Here is a 23,916-nt window from a genome sequence, read left to right as displayed (position 1 = left end):
TTTGGAATTATTAATACAAATATGAAGAGGCAATATTTGATACCTAGAGGCGCAGTAGGAGGTAGCAAGCCTGGAGACGTTACTTGGCTGTAATAAGTTAGAAAACTTGAAAACCAACTTACAAAACTACTGAGGAATTTAATCTTAGGCATACGATTCACTGAAGAAGTTATGTTGTTGAGAACCAGAAGTAGTAACTCCTAAAGGTGCTCAAGCCCTAATAAAATTTTCTTTAGTAGTAGCAAGAAAAACATCATGAACAAATGGAAGAAATTAGTTAAACCCAAGTGGAAGGAAGTAGTAGGAACAGTGAATGACATCAGTGGAAGAAATTTGACAGCACAAAACAGGCATGTGGGAGGGAAAATTAGAAGTAAATGGTTATTATAGGACCATGTCATGACTAGTGTATGAGACGGGATGGATGTTGGAAACAAGAAATAAGATGTTGAGAGAGAGTTATGTGAATGATATCTACACAGAAAAAGGGATCTTAAGAAAAAGTAATTTTAAAAAAAAAAAAATACTGCTTTCAGAAGTTTTATAACTGAGCAGGAGGGTGAACTGTACGTTCTCACTGTCTGTAAGCTTCTTTTATATAGAAAAATTTTGTTTTCATTTTTTATTTTATGATAACATTGATGGAATTGTAATTATTAGTTTGACCAAAACCTGAATGTGTGGCTTTAAAAAATTGTGTGTGTGTGTGTGTGTGTGTGTGTGTGTGTGTGTGTGTGTGTGTGTGTGTGTGTATATATATATATATATATATATATATATATATATATATATATATATATATATATAAAAAACTGCTTAAATAACAAATGGTGTACTGGTGAAATTAGTTATTTGCATGTGGTTTGCATAGAATGTAATAAGTATAGAAACTTGTAAATAAAATTCTGGGGGTTGCATTTACAGTTGATTAAAAACTACTGTTGTGCTTTTATGTGAATGCTGTTTACACAGATCATTACATCCTATAAGAGAATGCTAGCTAGCACTGTTTATATATTCACACTGGTTGATTGTGTCACTATATACTATTGTGATTGCACTTTGAGCATAGTGCAAATTTTTTTTTTTTTTTTTTTTAACTGTGATAGTTCCCTAGATCTACCCTGATTCCTTGTAACAGTTGCACTTGCCAGTGAGGTTTGCTTTCTGGAGTTGGAAATTAGTTTGCTAGCTTTTTGTATTTTGTTTAGTAGATGTTTACATTCTACATGGCATTTTCATAGAAGGCTGCCTGATGTTCATTGTGTTTCACTGTTGCAGTCCTTAAAAAATGGGTTATCCGGCTTCTGGTAGCCCACAGTCGGCCAGAATACCAGTCATTGGTATATGATTTCGGCTGCCTTCGGTTTTAAGCCTGACGTCAGGTAAAAAGGAAGGCAGCCAATGCCATTTCCTCAGTCTTTTTTGCCCCGGAGCCCGAAGCAGAAGCAATTTGCATGAGTACCGGTCGTCAGAGTACCTTATTTTTGTATTCCGACTGCTAAGTTGAAGACATCCTCAGATAAGTACCCCATTGGGGACCCTCTTTTCTTGCTTTAATGAATGTCAGAGAAAGTTAATAAATGTCTTGCTTGTGGAAAACAGATTCCGCACCGTGGTTTTCACTCTTACTGTATTACTTGTTTGGGCCTTAAGCACAAAGTCCCTAATTGTGATCTCTGTCCTTCTTTCAACCCATGTACCATACGCCGTTGAGCTAGGATCTTGTTTAAGCATTCGGAGTTTGGCCTAAGTTAATCGGTATGGCGTCTTCTGGTCTCCTGACTTCAGATGTTCCTAAGAAGCACAAGGATAAAGACTGCGACAGGCTTAGGGTCAAATTAGACTGCGACGTTCCCCTTAAGTTGGCTGTCAGGCCAGCGGTAGTCAGTGAGGCACTTTCATTGCCCCTGCAGTCCGCGGATGTCCTGCAGCAGCCCTCTACAGAGACCTTTTCTGAGTCCTCCATACTGCAGGCTTCCACTTCGTCTTCTGACCCTCCGCCAGTTGCCGCCTCTGGATCTGGAGCCACTAAGCAGGCGCCTGCTTCTGAGGCCTCCTTTCTCCGACCGGTGACTAGATCCAGGCCGACTACCTTGGTTCAGACTACTGCGGTGGCTAGGCCTCCTGAGTCCCTCCGGCTTTCTAGCAGGCCTTCCAGCTGCAAATCTACTCAAAAGCAGGCGCCGGCCTCCCCTCAAATGCCGCAGTCTCATATGATTAAAATGGCTAGTGATCTCTTGACCCTTATTAGGGGCTCTCAGCCACCTCCTTCTAAGAGGGCTAGGGAATTGTCCCCAGAAGTTTTGCTTGCCTCGGACCCTGTGATTTCCAGCAACTCTGCTGATGAAGAGGGAAACTCTCAACTTTTTTCTGGTTTTGAGAATTCTGATGCAGAAGACTCCATCCCTTTTGCCTCCCTTCCAGAAGATTTTTCTTTTGGAGATTCTCTGAATACTCTTAGGGAGCATTTCAAATGGGAAAGTCAGGACTACCCTCAGTCTAAGAAAAGGATTAGGGATTTTTTGGATTTGCCACATCGTAAGCCTTTGGCTATCTCTCCGGTTTTGGAAGTTGTTGATGTTTTCCTGGAGAATTCTTTGATTCCTAATTCTGTTCCTCCTGCTCCCAGGAAACCTGACCGGTATTATAGAGTTCCTGATTCTCATCAGTTCCTTTTCAAGAATCCTACTGCTGATCCTGAGATTATTTCTTAGGGCCCTAAAGGTGTTAAAGTCATGGTTGCTAAAAATCTTGTTCCCTCTGACAGGGAATCTAGGGCCTTGGATAGATGGGGTAAAAAGTTGTATACTTCCTCTACCCTTGCGATTAGGTCAGTTAATTGTCTTTTTCATATGCTTAAATATCAGCAGCATGCTTTGGAAGGCCATTAAGGCTAAACTTGCTAGTGTTCCTTCCTTGATGGAGAGTAAGGACATGCAAGATTTATTGAATTCTGCCACTCTTGTCACTAAACATTCTGCCACTCTTGTCACTAAACTTTCTCCACATTGTGGTATTGACACTTTGGAGGCTTCTTGCAGGGCAGCAGCCACTGGGCAGCAGCCACTGGTTCTGTTATTAGAAGACATGCTTGGCTCAGGGAACAGCCCCTTTCTGAACCTGTCATATCTAAATTACTGGATATGCCTTTGCACAAGGACAATCTTTTTGGTAGCAAAGCAGAAGAGGTGTTGAAAAAGTTGGATGATAAGGCCAAATCTATGCAAACTGTTAAGGACTTTCTGCAAGTTCAACCTCCTCGTTTTAGTCGACATTGCCCTTCTAAGAATTGGACTTTTCCTGATCCTAGTAAACAGGGTTGTGCTAGGCCTAAGGGTTACAGGCCTTTTAGTGGACAGATTTCCACCCCTCAAAAGGCTAAGCACTGGCAGGCTTCCTCTTCAAAATCGGGGAGTTCTAAGCAAACTTCCCAAAGCAAGCATTTCCATTGACTCCGGACTTCCCCTGCCTGCCTCTACGGGCCCAGGGTTTCCTTTGCGGGGAAGGTTAGCCACTTTTGCAGATGTCTGGTCCACCATCACAGATGGCAAATACTATCCAAAGGCTATAAGTTCTCTTTTCACACCTTCCCTGTCCACCAAGGATACCCAGATATTCCCCCACATCAAAGGGCAGAAGCAGAAAAACAAGTTTCTTCTTTGCTATACTTGGGAGCAATAGAGCCAGTTCCTGCACTACAGATAGGCCAGGGTTTCTACTCAAGACTTTTCCTGGTTCCCGAAAAAGGGGGCACCTGGTGCCGTATTCTGGATTTGACCAATATAAACACTTTGCTGGTGATTCCCATGTTCAAAATGCTCACTCTTCAGCAATTTCTGCCAATGCTGGCCAAGGATTTCTGGCTGATGACTTTGGATCTCTAAGAAGCTTATCTGCACATCCCAGTAAAGGAAAGCTGCAGGCAGTTCCTTCACTTCAGGGTGGGGAAGAAGCACTTATTCTCTGCACTGCCCTTTGGCTTATATACTGTTCCCAGAGTTTATACGAAATGCCTGGCTCCAGTCATTGCTTTTTGCAGGCAAAGAAACATTCAGATTTACCCTTACTTTGACGATTGTCTTATTCAAGTAAACTCTCCAGAGCAACTTCTAAAGGATTTTGACTTTGTAAAGAACCTTCTTACCTCTTTGGGCTACACTATCAACGAAAAGAAGTCAAAATTGGTACTCACCAGGGGAGATTGTATTCCTGGGAGCGAGTCTGAACACAGCCGCCCAGGTGGTATTCCTCCCTCAAGAGAAACAAATGGATCTTTCGAATTACTTCAAGAATTTGGCAAGCACGACCCAGTTCTCTGCGAGACAATTCCTGCAAGCCCTGGGAGTCATGGCTTCATGTATTCTGATGATTCCTTATGCCAGACTGCATATGAGGAAAATAGTTGTACCTCAAAAACCTTTGGTGTCTTTTAGACTTGATACTTCTCTGATTCCCTGCCTGTAGATGGAGTTTCTTTGGTGGGCGACAGCCTGTTCACAGAACAAAGGCCTGCCTTTTTGTCCACTTCCTGCCAGACAGACTCTCACCACAGATGCCTCGGACTACGCTTGGGGAGCACATCTAGAGGGCAGATGCATTCAGGGGACTTGGAGCTATCAACAGGTTAATTTGCACATAAATCTGAAGGAATTGATAGCAGTCCAGCAGGCCTTGATGGCTTTCAAGCATCTACTCTCTCTCAGTACTTTTCTAGTCAGGACAGACAACAGCACAATCATGTGGTACATCAACAAGCAGAGAGGGACTCACTCTTACCCCCTGTGCAGACAAAGCATGATACTATGGTCCATAGCAGCTTCCATGAGCATTCATCTGATAGCTCAGCTTTTTCCAGGAAGGGCTCAACACCTTGGCAGACCAGATGAGTAAGGCAGGTCCTGGATCTTCACGAGTGGCAACTAAACAAGACCATCTTCTTTCGCATCATTCAGTGTTGGGGCACTCCCCAGGTGGATCTCTTTTCATCTCCGATCAGCCACCTTCTTCCAACATTTTGCACAAAGGATCATCACAACAAAGCTTGGAAAGTGGATGCTCTGTCCTTTCCCTGGACACAGCTCTCAATCTATGCCTTCCCTCCTCTGCCTCTTCTTCCCAGAGTGCTGTTAAAGATAAGGGACAAAAAACAAGGGCCATTATCATAGCTCCAGACTGGCCCAGGCAACATTGATATCCACTACTTCACAGTCTCTCCCAGTCTCAGCCTTGGCATCTTCCCCCGATACCAGATCTCTTGGTTCAGGAGGGGGAGAAATTCTGCATCCTCATCTTCAGACTGCATTTGGCAGCCTGGCTCATTATATAAACCTTTCCAACAGGTGGTTGAGGTTTTTTGTGAGGCCAGGAGGCCTAGCACTAGGAAATCATATGCAGATAAGTGGAAAAGATTCTCCATGTGGATGCAGACTAGATGGGAAGACCCTGCTCAACCTACTTTTCCTCTTATTCTTGCTATCTGGCAGGCTTGCTTAATGGTGGACTTTCTTTTCTTCTATCAAGATTCATGCTTCAGCTATTTCTGCTCATTGTTCCTTTGAGCAACCCATTTTCTCTCATCCCTTGATGAAACAGTTTCTCAGGGGAGCTAGCAATTTAAAGCCTTCCAGAAGGGCACCTACTCCTGCTTGGGATCTTAATTTTGTACTTGAGAAACTTACTCTGCCTCCTTTTGAACCAGCTGCCTCAAAAGATTTGAAGTTTTTCTCCTGGAAAACTGCTTTTCTCTTGGCTATTACTTCAGCTAGAAGTGTTTGTGAGCTGCAGGCCTTAATGGCAGTAGAGCCTGATCGGGTTTCTCTTCAAACTAATCCCTCCTTTGTCTAAGGTGGTTTCTAGCCTGAGTCTTAACCAGTCTATCCACCTGCCTACCTTCTTTCCTAATCCTCAGAATAAAAGGGAAAGTTTACTGCATTCCCTGGATATGCATAGACAGCTTAGATTTTACCTGGACAGGATTAAACCTTTTCGGAAGTCGGATCAGTTGTTGGTCAGTTTTGCTGCTGGAGCTCAGGGCAAAGCTGTTTCTAAACAGTCCATTTCTAAATAGATTGCTCACTGTATTCACTTTTGTTACTTGCAGCATGGCAAGGGTCCTCCACAGAGTATTAGAACCCATTCTACTAGAGCAGCCTCTACCTCAGCAGCATTTTTAAGAGGTGTACCTACTGGGGACATCCTGGAAGCAGCTACCTGGACTTCTGTCCACACTTTCACTAAACATTATAGTTCACCCTTGTTTTCCAAGTCCAGGGTTGGTTTTGCCACTGCAGTGTTGCAGGGCATTCTTACCAACTCTTAAACAGTGGGTGTTCCTCCCCCCTTTTGTTTTGTTTTTTTCCTGGGCTTTGGGAATCAACCCATTTTGTAAGGACTGCAACAGTGAAACATGATGAATATAGTACAGTTGTGTACACTTACCATAAATGTAGATGTTCGAGTGTATTCACTGTTGCAGTCCTGGTCCCCCCCCCCCTTCCATCCCCCTTTTTTTCCTAGGGCACAAACTGGATTTTTCTTTTCTTGGTCTAACCTTATTGGGGGCTCTTAACAGTTGAGGCAAGAAAAACTGAGGAAATGGCATCGGCTGCCTTCCTTTGTACCTGACGTTAGTCTTGAAACCGAAGGCAGCTGACGTCATCTACCAAGGACTTTGGTACTCTGGCCGACTGTGGGCTGCCGGGAGCCAGATAACCCATTTTGTAAGGACTGCAACAGTGAATACACTCGAACATCTGCATTTATGGTAAGTGTCCCCAATTGTACTTTTCTGCTGCAGGGCACTGTTAAATGATTACTTGCATTCAGTCGGCATCACAAAACTTTGTAAATAGAAAGGATTAATGCCTTTTAATGTCAGACTGTCACATTGTAGGTACCCCCCCTCTACCTGCTGACCTTGGATGACCATGTATTGCTCTGTTCATGCATTTTCTGCTCCTTTGTCAACGTATAGAATTCCTGTTATTGGTGGAGTGGTTGTAAGAGCTGGGTGTTATGGGTTGTGATCGCCATTCGGCTGTAGAGTAGACAGAGAAGCCTGTTATTTGTGTGCAGAGTGCATATCAATCGTCCGTGCAGGAATAAGCAAATGTTTCTGTGGGGTTGATGCAAGACTAATAGAAGGCAGTACTTTCTGCCACTTGTTTTATGCAGAATTTGGGAGCTTTATTTGTTACTTTTTTCCTGAGCCTACACAGTTCTGTTTTTTACTGTTCTTGTTTGATTTGTCCAAACATTGTTTGCCTTTGTGCCATGACTTCACATTTCCATGTGGTTTTGTGCATTAAAGTGATTAAGAAGATTCTTTGGCATTGAGTTAGTCATGTAAAATTAAATTTTTTCACTATCATTGATTAGTGACTTAGTATGGTCTTTTTATGGCAATTTTCCAGCACTGCATATGTGTAAGTCAGGGCTCCTTTGGGAAATGTGCAGTAATCTTACATCCTCTGCCCTCTAGCTGTTTGACACTGCAATATCATCATGATGTAAAGTGATGCTTTTGTCTTTGTTTTAAGGTGCCACCATCCATGTACACAATTTTGAACATTCAGGCTTTCTTGAATGGTACTATCTGCTAGGTTACAGGCAGTGTCATTCTTCTTGGAAATTGCTGGCCTTGCATACTTGAGTGAAGTGGAGTATGCTAACTCAATGAATGGAAAAATAATTTCCTTTACAGACTAGCAGTATGAAACCTTAACACTCGAGTTTTCATGATTTGACTAGTATTCAACACTTACCAGCATTTTGCTTTTCCCTTACAGGATAAGCGTTCAATAAGGGCTCAAATGCGTCAGTCTCGAGTGGAAGTTGACCTGGAAGCCATGAATATGACTCAAGAGGGAGAGGTGAGTATTTATTTTTTTCCCCTTTTTGTAACCTTCAGGTATTGGAAGCATTCTGTTGTCATCTGTGTGTATACCAGGGGCACTTTAGTACATTAACACAAGTCCCTGCTCCACCACTGTCCAAGCTACTCTGTTGTGTGTGCTTTGCTGTTAGCAGTACTTACTGTGATAGTGACAATACATTAGCTGCATTATTTTCCAACAGCTGCACTACTTACCAAGGTTTCTGTCAAAGTATACATGTTAGTAAGCCTGCTGTTATTTGTTGATGTTCTGAGAAGTTTCAGCTATGTGCCACACTATTTCCTACCTTACTTGAGCTGCTGCTTTCTCATGTTCAGTCAGGTTTCCTGCTGGTACTGCTTTTAACTCCTCCTTTCACTCATTAGAAGTGTGTTGGCTCTCATTTAGAGTGTCTTTGGTTCACTTTGTATGCTGTTTTACATCAAACTATTGTCATAGGACAGCCCAGATATAAAGCCTTGGTGCTTGTGGTTGATTTTGATCTTTTTCTGTCCTAGTCTTTCTGTTCTTTTTTGTGGATTGCAGCTGCTTAGTGACCAAGTCATTGACTTTTTGGCTTGCACCTAAACATTTACACAGCTAATGTGTTGTTGTCCTGTCTCGCCTTCATTGTTACCAGGATGGGTTTGGATCCAATTCTCTGATCCGACTTGGTCTTATATATAAGCTCGAGGTCTTCCACTAGCTCGTGGCTAAACCCTATCCCAGCATGCACTAGGAAAGCTCCCCATATCTTGTTTGCTGTTAAACAAGATTGGGTGCTCGTTTATACTGGCTCTGGCTAAGTATAGTATTGATTATTACCACTACTACTACTTCTTTCGACTTTTCCTGGTTAGGGGTCGCCACAGTGGATCACCTGTCCGCTCATGATTGGCAGTGGAGGTTTATGGTGTGGAATTGCCAGCCCGGCGCCCAACCTTTCACAGAAGGCACACACATGCACACTCACACCTAGGGCCAGTTTAGTGTGTCCAGTCCACCTACAGCATGCCTTTGGGATGTGGGAGGAAACCGGAGTACCCGGAGGAAACCCATGCAGTCACAGGGAGGACATGCAGACTCCACACAGAAGGCATCCCAGCCGAGGATCAAACCGGAGAACCTCTTGCTGTGAGGCAGCAACGCTAACCGCTGCACCACCCTACTATTGTTGGAAATTGTCTCTCCTTAATTATTCTTACTCTAGATATAACTAGTTTGGTGTTAGTTGTGGTTATTTCCACTTTGTTCTGCTGATTTTTGTGCTGTTGGCCGTCTTTTTCCACTAGGCCTTTTTTTCCCTATCCCAGCCTCTACTTAAGCAGCCTGTTTTAGTTAGAGGGCTCTTCTTAACTTTGTTTTCTCTAAACGTGTTTAAATGTCAGTTTGTTTACGTTAGAGTGCTGCTTTACCCTTGGCCTGTGTTAAGTTATAGGGCTTCCCCTTCTTTCACTCTTCTGGGCATAGCCCCTTTAAGTTATAGGGGCTGTGCCCATCCCCTTTTTCCTTTCTTTTACAGTTATCGATTGTCTAATTACTTTTGTAGTTGCTGTTGTCATTGCTGTTGTAGTTTAAAAAAATCTCTTCTAGTTCTTCCTTGTTTACAATGTCCTCTAAATATTCGAAAACCTCTGGTTTAAAAAAATGTGAGAATTGTGGACAGATGATGTCCCTAACTGATAGACAATGCTGTTTGTGTGTATTGCCTAGGAGCTGTCCAACTCCAGGAGTCTTGTTCAATTTGTCACTTCTTCAATCACAGGGCTGTTCTGGAGAGGAAAAACAAATTAATACTAAGAGGTCTCTTAAAAAACCCTTCTCGGAAGGAATACAAGCAGGTCCAGGTTGTTCAAAGTTTGACCAGTCTCCTTCCTCAAGATCATACAAGTCTGGGAAGAGATATTCCTCTTCCAGTGCTCCATCGGAGCCTTCCAAAAAGATTACAAAACTATCCACTCTGGATCCTAAGGCTGTTGGATCCAAGAAATCTACTGCTCCGGTACCATCAGTCTCGGTGACGGTGGAGTTCGAGTTGTAGAGCCAGTCCACTGTCTTGGAACCATTCTCTCCTGCTCTTAGATCACCTTTGCTCCAGCCTTTCAAGTCACCAGCCCCCTTCACTCAGTCTTCCAGGAGCACGTCTGACGCTGACGTGGATTGAGTGGTACAGAGGCTATTAAGGAACTCTGTGCTGGCCAAGCTGTTATTGGATCCAACCCCAAGGGTTTTATATCTTCCCCTTCTGCTTCGATTCTTCCTCCAACCCGACCTCTGACCTTGGAGCCTGAATGTCTGGAGCTGATATTGATGGAACCATCAGAACAGAGACCTATTATGGGATCTTCAGATCTGATCATTGCTCAGACATCCTCTGCTCCACTGGAGCTTGAGATTAGGAGCCAACTCTCTCCGGTCGGGTCCAGGGAGGTGAGTTGGATCAGACAGTTGTCTGATCCGAACTTGCCTCTTGGGGCATCGGCTCGGGTGAGTTCGGCTCCTACCACAGCCTCGGAGCCATCCTCCTTAATTCTGGGGATTCCTTCTGGTTCTGCAGATCCAGGGATTTCCTCGGAGCAGGGACAGGGGGCTTTTCAAGTGATGAAGAGTGCCATCTCGTCATCTCTGTACATTCTTCCCCCAAAGGCAGTGGTGACTGCCTCTGTACTCATGCATCCACAGGGACACAGAGATCATAGGCCTCAGAACGCCCCACAGGGTGCCCCCCATTCTTCTGAAACCTCTCCAGGGTGCCCTTCTGAAGAGGTCCTTCAGAAGAGGTTATGTAAGAGGAAGCATTTAGACTCCCCAGAGGAGTCGGTCATTTCGGATATAGACCTCAATGAAGCGGAAGGGTCCCCACGGTCACTTGCTGATGACGTCTCCTTTGGAGACATCTTAGAAATGCTTGAACAGGGAGGTGGCTGAAAGTCCACCAACTCTTCAGTAGCGGAGTCAGTGTACCTGAAGGCCTTTAGAGTTCACCCTTTCTCCACTTGGGTGTCTCCACCTTTCGATGAACTTCTGGAATTGGTTTCTTGAAAGGCGTGGGAGTCTCTAGATTCAGAGAAACCTGTTCTTCGGAGGCCAAATAAGTTCATCACCCCCCCCCCCAGACAAAAACTTTTAACTAAGGAAGTCTCAGTAGATACTATGGTGGTGGTCGCAGCCACCAAGAAGGAACTCTGAGACATCTTCTTCTGTCCATCCACTTAACAAGGAGTATCACACGATGGACAGATATGGAAAGCGCATTTTTTCTTCAGTTAGTTTTGCTCTTAGATCGCTGAATTGTCTGACACACTTCGGTAGATTACAGTGCTGCTTATCTTTGTACCCAGAAGCTTGGCTAACAATAACAAGACAAGTGGGTACAAGGCATTGTATCCAAACGTTACTCCATACTTTTTTCCTTCCCTGTCCCAAACATAAAAAACATCCCAGACATTCCACCCAGTCAAAGGGAACAGGCAACGTTAGAAATTCAAAAGTTGCTAGACAAGAGTCTCATCCAAACAGGTCCTCGCAGACCAAATAGGATCTGGAATTTGCTGAAGATTCTTTTTAGTTTCAAAGAAAACAGGGGACTGGGGACCAATTCTGGATCTCAGCAGCCTAAACAAATCTGTAAGAAAGTCCAAGTTCCAGATGGTAGCACTGCAGTCAGTACTCCCTTTTCTGGGACAAGATGATTGGATGTGCTTGATAGACCTCCAGGACACGTACCACCACATAAGAATGAACAGGCGATCCAGGAGACACCTGTGCTTTCGGCTGGGAGCCAGACACTACCAGTTTTGACCTCTGCCATTTGGCCACACGACAGCTCCCAGTGCTCACCAAATAAATGGCAGTAGTCACGGCTCATTTGAGGCGCCTTGGATTCTGGGTGTTTCCATATTTGGACGACTGATTCCTAACCGCCACTACTTTGTATCTACTAATAAAAGTGCAAAGCACCACCTTGCTGTCACCTAGCAATCACAAAAATCTACATGAAATCTGTATTGCTGCCTTCTCAGCGTGTCGTTTTTATAGGAGTAGAATTGGATACAATCAGGATGATGGCCAAACTTTCTCCAGAAAGAGTGCTAGTTCTATGATGTCAGGTTTTAAATCTTATAAAGAAAAAAGCACAAGCAAGGAAAGTCTTGGGGACCATCGCAGCAGCAATAACGTTGATCCCATAAGCACGTCTGCACATGAGAATTCTCCAGTGGTTACTGTCCACTCAGTGGTCGATGCAGGAACTGCCTATGTCCCACAAAGTATTGATAATGGAATCTTGCAAAAAAGAACTTCATTGGTGGCTTTACTCCATTCGTGATATTATTTCTCCATTACACATATTTACCTCCCCTCCCTTCTTTTCCCACTTGGCTTACTCCCCTCTCTCAGATTTCACTTGATTCTAAGTACTGCTACTCTCCTCTCCTCTCTTACTTATAAATTAAAAAAAACTCTTTCTTTCTTTTACCCATAGCCACCCCCCTTTTTTTTTCTTTTGACACTTGGCCTTTTTCTACCACTTGCTCTCAGTCAGCTTCCCCTCTTTTGATTACTGATGTGTACATGCTGTTACCTGTAAGAGCTAAGATTTGATGTACAATACTTTCTGTACTCGAAACTCTTCGTTAATTGTTATTACTTCCCCTCTAAATGGGGAATTCCTTATGTGTTGGTGATGCATGAATGACTTTAACATATTGTTTTATTGCCTTTTTTGTAAATAACACCTTTTAAACTTTCGTACTGCAAGTGGGAATCCAAGCATTATAATGCATGTTTATATTCCTCTGGTATACTGTACTGTTTGTAAACATTTTTATGGTATATGTATACTTTGTGGAGTTTTTCTCTCTGGGCCTTGGCTGAAAAAGCGCACAAGCTCAATCAGACATTCTCGGTCAACAAATGTCAAATAAGTAAATATATTTGAAGATGTTCATCGTGCATACAGCTGCAGTCATAACAGATGGGTTTTCCTGCCGTCAGGCGGATCCTCGGTCGGCCGAATTCCAAAGTCTAGGTCCAGCGTCGGATGTAGTCGCTTCTTCCCTGACGTCAGTGCGACAGGGGTATAAAAGAACCAGCCGACTCCATTTTCTCCAGTCTTTCTTGCCGCGCGGTGCCCGAAGCAGAAGCAGTTCGCAAGTGCCGGTCGGCCAGCTCCTGAGATTCTTGAAAGCTAAGTACCCCGTTGGGGAAACTTTTCTTGCCTCAGACCGATGTCAGACAAAGTTAATAATTGCATTTCATGTGGGAAGCAAATACCGCATAAGGATTTTCATTCCCTCTGCATTCCTTGCTTAGGCCCAGACCACGACGTCTCGGCCTGACTTTTTTGTGCTACATTCAACAGACGCACTGTTAAGCGTCGGGCGGAGTTCGCCCAACACTATTTTGGCAAAAAGTTTAATTACATTTCATATACATTAAGTGTTATTTGGACTTTTATCGCTGCCTAATGGGTGGATTTTTTACTGTGAAGATTTGATTTCAGGGTTGGTGCCTCTACTACTTTTTTTTTACTTTTTTTTTTTTTTTTTGGTGAGAGGCACCTTCTGAGAGAGTTTTTTTTTTTTTTGATTTTGATTTTTTGTGCTTTTTGTTTACAACTCTCCGCTCCCTCATGGACACCCAATACCACCTGCGCTACTTCTATTTAGGTTTGTACAAGAGTCTAACCCTTTATTGTCTTTGGATTTCAAGGAAGCATCGGGCTGTGCCCAATCTGCAGAAACTGGTGAGAATTTAATGATTCCATGAACAATTAAAATTTTGGAAGAATAACTTGTATCATATACACAGTATCTATGGGCAGTTACATCTCCCAGAGGCATGCGGGTTTCTGCATGCCTCACGTATGGGGACTCATCCATCTCTACTTAAACAGTGGAGTGACCTTAATATATATAAATGCTTTGATTATGTGAAAAAACTGCTATTAAGATATTTTTTACCGTTAGAGGATCATCAACGAGAATTAACAAGTCTGACCCTATTGGGAAGAAAGAAATGTCGAAAAGAAGAGAAAGAATGTATGACTTCCTTGGTTTTAATCATCCCAGCGGCTACATCATCCTTGGTAGAGTCGCATTTGACTAAAGGCAGGGATATTATAGGTGTCAGGGGGCGGTTCTGTTATAAGAACAGTAGCAACCTTATTTTGCTGTGTAAATGATCAACATGTGACTAATACTAGAGGCCCTAACAAACTGGCCCTTGGAGGTTGTGCAATAGCATCTAGGACACACAAATACCATCCCATCCCACATGCACGGACATTACGTTCCAACCTAATCAATATGCTGTTGTAACACCAGAAATGTGGTGGTTCTCTATACGTTCTCTATGTACAGCCTTCTATGTAGGGGAGGATGAGCTGAGAGAGAGTGAGATGAGACTCCGGTCATCGCTACCAGATGATACCAATGATGTGGCCAGACATGGGAACAGACATGTGAACACATTTCTTCACCCTTTTGGCACAAGAAGTGTTGTGGATGTAGTAAGAGAGGGAGACAATGATAATTGCTTTTGCTAGAGCTAGCTGCAGAGATACCGAAGTGAGCAGCTCATCTACCCTTAATTTTTTGTCACAAACGCCTAGGTTCAGGTTATATCAATGTACAATGTTAGTGGTTTTTGTATATATTTTTTTTGGTGTATAGTTGCACTATTTAGCTACAAAGTCAGCGTGTTGTTCTTTTGTTATTCAGCTCTTATTCTTCTGTTTTTTTTTATGACTATGTGACTATATATACAAAACAATATCTCGGCCATTCTATGTGTTTACTTACGACACTGTCTCATCAGAGCATATTTTTTTGATGCTAGTTGGATAATACTATACAAGATCATTTGTTGTGTTTGTTACTTGGAAGTTATGTTTATTGTTTTATATAATGTCAGAGTAGATTGTGTTGGGGGGGTTTTCAGGATTTCGGTTATCAGGTTTTCATTTTATAAGTATTTCTTTCTAGGACATCCTTTTTATTTATCTGTCCTTTGCATGACTGTCTGTCAATTTTGTTACTGTTTGTCGTTTGTGGTGAGTTTTTATTTGTGTGTGTTATGGTTTATTTATCGCACCATGCACACACAATTCAATGTGTGAGTTGATTTTTACTGCTACAGAGGAACGAAAGAAGAACCTAAACCTTATATATATTCACTGGAGTGTGTGTTTTGTTTGACTTTTTAATTACATTATGTCGTCGGATACTCCGACTCCAGTTTTGAGTAAAAGACGCAAAGATAAGGACCGACATACGAGGTCCGCGACTTCTACCGACACCACGCCAAAACCGACTACAGGTGGTCCGTTTCTCAGCGAGGCGCCTACGCAGCCCCCAACTACTCATGACACTTCATTGGCGGTGTCTTCTGTGCCCGAGGTCGCAGGCTCTTCGGCCCACACCCCGACTACAGATACCGAAGCCACTCTTGACGGTGAAACTCAGAGTTTAGACAGGCCTGCCACCTCTCAAGATGTCTTCAGGCCTTCCTCTTCTTTTTCCATCAAGGCTTTCACTAAGTCTAAAGCAGCCATGCATACTAAAAGACAAGCTCCACAGGGCCCCTCTCAAGGCCCCATGCCTAAAAAGCAGATGTTCAAAATGGCTGAGGATTTAATTACTCTTATCAGGGGTTCTCAACCCCCCCCCCCCCCCCCGGACAAAAGGCCCAGAGTAGAGGAAGAATCCCCTTCCTCAGACCAGGCCTCCATTATTTCAGAACATTCTGAAGACCAGGAACATTCATACTCCTCTCTTGAAGATTCTGATGCAGAGGAGTCCATTCCCTCTGTCTCCCCCCCCCCCCCCCCGAGGATTACTCTCCTGGGGAAACCTTACATAACCTTGAGGGAACACTCCCACTGGGAAGGCCAAGAGTACTCAGACTCTAAGAAAAGGCTTAGGGATTTCCTCTTGCTCCCTCAGCACAGGCCTCTGGCTATACCTCCTGTCTTAGACATACTAGATGATGTGTATTCGGAGGCCTGCCTTAACCCAGATTCTTTACCTCCAGCTCCAGTCAAGCCTGACGGGTATTACCGGGCTCCTGATTCACACCAATTCCTATACAAAAGCCATGCGGCTGACCCAAAAACTATTTCACAGGGTCCCAAGGGAATTAAGGCCTCCACTGCTAAAAGTCCATTACCTTCAGAGAGAGATTCCAAAGCTCTAGAAAGGTGGGGGGAAAAGGTATACACCTCGGCCACCTTAACCATGAGGGCATTAAACTGTCAGTTCCATATGTTAAAGTACCAACAGTTTCTGTTATCACAGTTGAAAAACAAAATGTTACAACCTGAACAACCAGACTTGAAGGAGTTGCAGGATTTGTTACATAGTGCAGAACAAGTGGGTAAACATACCTTGCAATGTGGTTTTGATGCTTTAGAGGCCTCGTGTAGAGCTGCTATTACAGGATCAGTCATACGTAGACATGCTTGGCTCAAAGAGCAAACCTTACCAGATCATGTCAAAGCTAAATTACTAGATGCACCTCTGCAAAAAGATGTATTGTTTGGTGTTAAAGCTGAGGAGGTATTAAAGAAAATGGAGGAAAAGGCAAAATCAATGCAAACAGTGAAAGATTTCCTACAGGTACGACCTCCACGTTTCAGTAGAAATTGGCCTTCAAAAAATTGGTCCTTTCCAGCCACGGTCAGACCCCAAAGAGGTAGATACAGACGCCCAAGGGGTGTAGAGGACAATCTCAAGGATCGTTTAGAGGCAGACAATGGCAAGCACCTACTCAAAGAGGTGGTGAGGATAGTTCACAGCCATTCAGAAAGCAGAACCAATGACTTTCCCCTTTGCATGCCAAGCAAGGCTCAAATGGCAGCACCTTTAGGCGGAAAACTGGCATTATTTTCGAAAAATTGGCATATTGTCACCAAAGACAAATGGATCCTGGACATTATAGACAGAGGCTACAGATTCCACTTTCACACCCTTCCAAAAATGAGAGGCATGCCAAACCTACCCCACAATCAAAGGGCGGAGGCACAAAAACAAATTTCAGATCTCATGGACATGAATAGCTATTCAAGAGGTACCTTCACAAGAACAGGGTCAAGGTTTTTATTCCAGACTATTCCTGGTACCAAGGAAGGGCAAAGATTGGAGACCTATTTTGGACCTATCCATCCTAAACACATTTTTACTCGTGCCAAAATTCAAGATGCTCACATTACAGCAGCTTCTTCCCATGCTGGGCAAGGAGTCTTGGCTGGTAACATTGGACCTCAAGGAGGCATACCTGCATGTCCCAATCAGACAAGATTGCAGAAGATACCTCAGATTTCTTACAGGTTCAACACATTATCAATTCTCTGCATTGCCCTTTGGCTTATCTACTGCACCCAGAGTGTTCACGAAATGCCTGGCATCAGTAATTGCCTACTGCAGACTTCAAGGGATACAAATATAGCCATATTTGGACGACTGCCTGATCCAAGTGGACAGCAAGCACATACTTCTGAAACATCTGGCATTTGTAATAATGTTGTTGAATTCTCTGGGATACACAGTCAGCAAAAAGAAATCAAGGCTAATACCCTCTCAAACAATAATTTTCCTGGGTGCCAGCTTGGATACCAACACCCAGATGGCCTACCTCACGCCAGAGAAACAAGGGCAACTAACTCAATACTTCAGAAAACTGGCAACTTTCACCAGGCTGACTGCAAGGAAAATCCTGCAGGCTCTGGGATTCACGGCATCTTGCATCCTACTAATCCCATGTGCAAAGCTGCATATGAGGAAACTTCAATGGTACCTAAAAAACTATGGTCTCAACACAGCCACAGTTTGGAAACAATAATACCACTGATTCCATGTCTTCAAAAGGAATTTCTGTGGTGGGCTCAAGCATGCCAAAGAAACACAGGTCTCCCATTCTGCAAGCCTCAAGCAAATCAAGTCATCACAACAGACTCCTCTGACTACGCCTGGGGGGTCGCACATGACAGATCGGTGCATTCAGGGCATATGGTCCCAAAAAGAAAAGCACCTATACATCAATCAAAAGGAAATGTTAGCAGTAATAAATGCTATTATAGCTTTCAAAGACCTACTGCATCCAGGCCAGCTATTGATAAGGACAGACAACACCACAGTAATGTGGTACATAAACAAACAGGGAGGAACCCATTCATACCCCCTATGCAGGCTAGCCATGTCTCTTTGGAACATGGCTCTGGAATTACAAATCAAACTTCAAGCACAGTACCTGCCAGGCAAGGAAAACACACTGGCAGACAACCTAAGCAGAAATATGACAGACCCACATGAATGGAAGTTGCATCCTCAAGTTTTTACAAAGATAATTCAAGCATGGGGAAGGCCAGACATAGATCTCTTTGCCTCCCACAGAAATCACCAATTGGCAAAATTCTGCTCAAGGACCTTTCATCCACAGGCCTGGAAAGTGGACGCACTCTTTCAGTTGGACAACAATGACAGTTTGTGCCTTTCTACCTCTTCCTGTGCTGCCCAAAGTTCTATTAAAAACCAGAGCAGACAGACTAAAGATGATTCTTATTGCTCCAGACTGGCCAAGACAACACTGGTACCCACTCCTGAGGAGCCTGACGCATTCCCCACCATGGATCCTGCCTCTAATGCCTCTTCTACTGACTCAGCACAACTTCAAAACTCTTCACAGTCAGCTGAAAACACTCAATCTAGCCGCATGGAAGATTCCTTAAAATCACAACAGACCCTACTCTCCAAGGAGGTGCAGGATGTCATCTTGGAGGCCAGAAGACCTTCTACTAGAAAAGCCTACTCCGCAAAATGGAAACTGTTTTGTGCCTGGAATGAGAAAAAGGGCCAGAATCCTGGAAGACTGAATTTACCTCAAATATTACAGTACCTAGCTGAGTTGTTAAGCAGTGGACTTTCATTCTCCTCCATCAAAATCCATGCCTCAGCCATTTCTGCAGAATACAACACTGATCCTCCTTTATTCTCTCACCCCCTCTTAAGACAATTCCTCAGAGGGGCTAAGAATATAAAACCCCCAAGGAAACAATCAGTACCTGCTTGGGACCTCAATTTCATTCTAGAAAAACTGACCTTGCCTCCTTTTGAGCCAGCTGCTTCAACAGAACTGCAATATTTGTCCTGGAAAACAGCCTTCCTGCTGGCTATCACCTCAGCTTGCAGGGTTTCGGAACTACAAGCCCTCATGGCTGTGCAGCCTTTCATCATTTTCCATCAGGACGGACTTTCCTTATGAACCAATCCTTCCTTTATGCCAAAGGTAGTATCCAGGGTAGCCTTGAATCAGGCTATCCACTTACCTACCTTTTACCCTAATCCTCAAAACAAAGGGGAGAGACTACTACATTCCTTGGACATTCACAGGCAGCTATGTTATTATTTGGACAGAACAAAGCCTTTCAGAAAATCAGAGCAACTCTTTGTGTCCTATGCTACGGGAGCTCAAGGGAAGCCTATTTCCAAACAGACAATCTCAAAATGGATAGCCCACTGCATACGCTTTTGTTACTCTTTTCATGGTAAGACTGTACCTGCAGGCATCAGATCTCACTCCACAAGGGCCACAGCTACCTCTTCAGCTTTCCTCAGGGGGGTTCCTTCCAAAGATATTTTGGAAGCTGCCACTTGGAGTTCTGTACATACTTTCTCCAAGCACTATCACCTACCATTATACTCCAAATCTAGAGCAGGCTTTGCCACTGCAGTCTTCCTAGCTCCTCCTAGTTCCACCTAGTGCCTACCACCCCTTTTTTAGCTTTGGGATTCTACCCATCTGTTATGACTGCAGCTGTATGCATGATGAACATAGTACAGTTTTGTACCTACCATAAATGTAGATGTTCGAGTGCTAATACAGCTGCAGTCCAGGTTTCCCGCCCTCCTTCCCCTCTTGGGACAGGCCTAATGACTAACACCTCCTCATACAACCTGATTGGGGTATTTTTTTATGGTGTATTTGCTTGCAACTATTGTTTTTTGATTATATTGCATTTCATTATTACATAAATTTATGTATTGCCTTCTTTCTGGGGGCACCTGACATCTGGGGTAAGAAAAGCTGAAGAAAATGGCGTCGGCTGGTTCTTTTATAACCCTGTCGCACTGACGTCAGGGAAGAAACGACTACATCCGATGCCGGACCTAGACTTTGGAATTCGGCCGACCGAGGACCCGCCTGATGGCAGGAAAACCCATCTGTTATGACTGCAGCTGTATTAGCACTCGAACATCTACATTTATGGTAGGTACAAAACTGTACTTTTAGTCCTTTTGAGTTGTGAGATTAATTGAATGATTCAGGGGTGGTTGGGGTGTTGGCAGGAGAGGGGAGTTAAGTAGACTACAATGTATGCAATAGCGAGAGCCAGTCAGTGCACACTGGAGTAGTGCAGGTAAGCACAACCAGAGAGATTAAGTTGTGAAATTTTCTTTGGAATAATTTTAAGGTGAAAATGTCTGCACAATAAACAAACCTACTCAGTAAATTCTCTGTTTAGATTTCAGTGTGGTTACTGCAGAATAAATGTAATACCAGTGGACTGCATATACACAGAAATTACTTTAAAAAAATCAAGCGCTTTTATTCAGTACAGTTACAGTGAATTTCATCAGAACCTTTTATTGTCAACACATCAATCTTCTACTTAACAGAACCCATTCCTGAGGGAATTGTTAATGTTACATTAATTCTTACTATAGCTATTGGTACAAAGTGAGTACATTAATTAGGATAGTAAATAAATGCAGCAGTGAACCTTTCCTTTGGGCTGCTGTGGTATTTTTAGACTAAGCAGTGTGAGTAAATGGCCTGGTTGGGAACATTGTTTGGAAGGAAACTGTGGATATATCCCATGATGTTCTAAAACCCAGCTGTTCTCTTATGGGCCTGATGAGGGCCGAGTACAATTACACTAAGACTTCCTTTGAACTTGATGCCATGCCTTTCCTTAAGTTGAGCCACACAGAAGGATTTCTTCACTACCGTAACTACCTGGTGGTCAAAGTTTAGGTTATCTATCTTATCTGTGTTCCTAGGTCCGTCACCACTGCTTCTACTTTTTAGGGGTGTGCTATCAATATTATAATTTGTAGGGATGTCTGATGTACCAAAGGGTATGATAACACATTTTTTTTTAGCATTTAGTCTCAGGCCATGGTTTTGGCATCAGTCTTGTCATTATAGGCTTGTTTGTAGGATGTCAGCATTATTTGTGGATTCATTGATTGCTGCTAGCTTACATTCCTTGGCAGACTTTGTGAGCCAGGGACCCCCAACACTGGCCTTCACTTCAGAGAAGTATATACCAAACAGGAGTGGTTCCAACACCACATCCTGTGGGACACCGCTAGTAGCAGGTTTCCTATCGGAAGTAGATTTCCTTATCCAGACAACATGTGTCCTGTCCATGAGCCAGCTTGCTGTCCATCTGTCAATGTAGGGTTTTATGCCTAACTTATAAGTTTATCTATGATCCCTGAGTGGGAGATTGTCAGATGCTTTAACCAGGACTAGATAAAGTGGTGTGTACTGTTTTAACCTCAACCATAGCACTCAAGACTTCTTGAAGTCCACCAGACTGAGTAGGCAAGACCTCCTTTGACAAAGCCCATTTGGGTTGGGTCCAGTATTTGAAGATTTCTTATGTTGTTATTGATCAGATCCATGATGATTCTCTCTCTGTGGCCTTGCAGATAAGACTGGTCAAGCTTATAGGTCTGTAGTTCCCTGGATCAGTTGATGGGCTTGCCTTGTACAGAGGGACAACTGTTGCAGTCCTCCATTCATCTGGGACAAAGTCCGGCCGGAGGCTGTGGTTAGAGGGTTTTAGTAGCCCTGATAAATTCTGTTTTAAGCTGTTTAAGAAGTATCCTGGAATATTGTCTGGTCCCATGGCTTTGGCAAGCACACTAAGAACCTGTTCCCTCATAATAACCAGTAGTGGGATTGTTGTCTGCATTTCTTTGGGTGTGGTTGTAGGTGATGGGTGGGCGGTGGAGTTTGAACTGAACTTGTTGGCCAGCAGATTTGCTATAGTTTTAGGCTGGGTGTAAGTGATGCTGCTCATGATTCACTCATCACATTGCCGAGCGTTCCCCCTGAGGTTACAAACATAATTTATCTTTATTTATTTTATTTTATTTTACATTTGTTGTAAAATAAGTACATAAATTACAAAAACGTGCGTCTGGAGCATTTCTCCCTGGGCCTCCTCTGAAAATTGACTTTGTTCCAAGTCGGACTTTCCCAGTTTACAAATGTTAAATAAATTAATTAAAAAAAAACTTGGGAGGCTGTCTTTGCTATGTAGCATGCTTTGGCAGATTTGATCAGCTCTCTAATTTGTTTGTTTAGACTGGTGAGTTTCTTTTTGCACTGCTCTGTCTGTTCCTTCTTGACTTTGGAGAGGATTTTTTTTTCTTTTGTTGAATGGCCTATTTATGTTTAACGGTCCACCTGAGTGGTTTATTTTTGCCAGCAATCATAGGTTTGACTCGGACAGATACTGCCTCCTCTATGCAGCTATGAATGTAGTTGTTCAGTGGTTTTATGTACAAATCAATGTAGGCCTCTTGTCATCTGGTTTCGAAGGGGCTTGGAAGTTTAGTAAGCTGTCACTTACTTTGAGGTAATTGGTCTTGACAAAGTTCTTAACAGGTTTAGAATTTGATGGGGGTTCTAGGTTAGTCTTAATACTAATACTAAAGGAGATCAATTTGTGGTCAGATCGTACTATTTTTTTATTTTATTTTTTATTTTACATTTGTTAACCGGGAAAATTCAGCTGGACTGGGTCCATTTTCAGTGGAGGCCCAGGAAGAAAAGATCCAAAATTATAAAACAGTAACAAATTACAAATAGTACATGAAAGCAGTCACGATGCCATGGTGGTACGGCAGTAGCGTTGTTACCTCACAGCAAGAGGTTCTCCCGTTCGATTCTCTGCTTGGCTTGGGAGTGCCTTCTGTGTGGAGTCTGCATGTCCTCCCTGTGGTTGGGTAGTGTTCGAAAGACATGCGTGTGTAAATGGGTGTGCCTTTGTTGAAGGTTGGGCATCGAGCTGGCACCTCAGCATTTCGTAAAAATCTAGTGCCAATCATTAGTGGACCGGAGTTGCTCTGTGGCGACCCCTTACCGGGAAAAAAACAAAAGACAAACAACAGCATGAAAGCAGTCACATTTTCATGAGAGTGCTAGGGAGGAATTACTACTTAGGCTGGAGCACCATCCCCCCATGTATGTTAGTTCTAGGTCTAGGATATTTATACCTGTACTTGGGAGTTAACTAGTTGCTCCAGGGTGTTTTTGTTGGAGTCCCAAAACCTCTGAGCAGATGAGTTATGGGACATATAAGTCTCCCAGTTTATGGAGGGGTAGTTGAAGTCACCCATAAGTATGGTGCTAGGCTGAATGTTAAGAGTTTCCAGTAAGTTTTGGTAGGCGTTTTTTTCCAGACTCTAGTTAGGTGATCTGTAGCTAGCAAGGATATGATAGGGGTCACACCTATGGTTAGTTGCACATGGAGCAGGTCAAGCAGGTAATGTTGGACCAGTCTAGCAATGTACTTGTCCTTTATAAATGCTGAGACACTTCTTCCCTTTGTTTTATCCTGAGCTGAGGGGCATCGAAATGTATGAAAGGAATTGTAGCCTTTGATAGCTGGGGTGCTTTCCATTGTTTTGAACCATGTTTCCATGACTACACATAGGTCTGCATTCTCCCGGGTGAGTAGTGTTTCCAGGGAGTGCAATTGTTTATTTAAACTCCTTGCATTGAGCTGCAGCATTTCTAGGTAGTCGTGAGTGATTTTTGTTAATGTTGGTGGGGTTTAACAACTTAGCACAGCCTAAAAATGGCACTATGAGGATAGATAAAGTTTTTACGAGTATCCGGAAGCCAACTATTGACAAGTGCAAACCATCTCTGGCAAAGCATTGTGGTTTAATGATCGTGTCTCCCCAGGCTGACAGATATTGGATCCTCTTGTTGTGATTGACACCTGTATTGTCTTGTGTTG

At 43.3% G+C, this 23,916-nt stretch overlaps 1 protein-coding gene across 2 annotated transcripts in view; it reads left to right on the top strand.

Moving 5' to 3' along the window:
- Positions 1–23,916, top strand: part of SNRNP200 (small nuclear ribonucleoprotein U5 subunit 200) — a 1,344,735-nt gene that overhangs the window by 180,712 nt on the left and 1,140,107 nt on the right. For both annotated transcript variants that reach the window (XM_044084204.1, XM_044084205.1), the window contains one exon: positions 7,791–7,874. In XM_044084204.1, coding sequence (XP_043940139.1) covers positions 7,791–7,874 — 84 coding nt within the window. The remainder of the gene's footprint in view (positions 1–7,790; positions 7,875–23,916) is intronic.

The sequence above is a fragment of the Protopterus annectens genome, chromosome 9.part0 (assembly GCF_019279795.1).
Source record: "Protopterus annectens isolate FY-2018-M chromosome 9.part0, PAN1.0, whole genome shotgun sequence".
NCBI classification, from domain to species: Eukaryota; Metazoa; Chordata; order Ceratodontiformes; family Protopteridae; genus Protopterus; species Protopterus annectens.
Note: the sequence above shows the minus strand (reverse complement) of the source record. Positions and strands in the feature narration are given on the sequence as shown.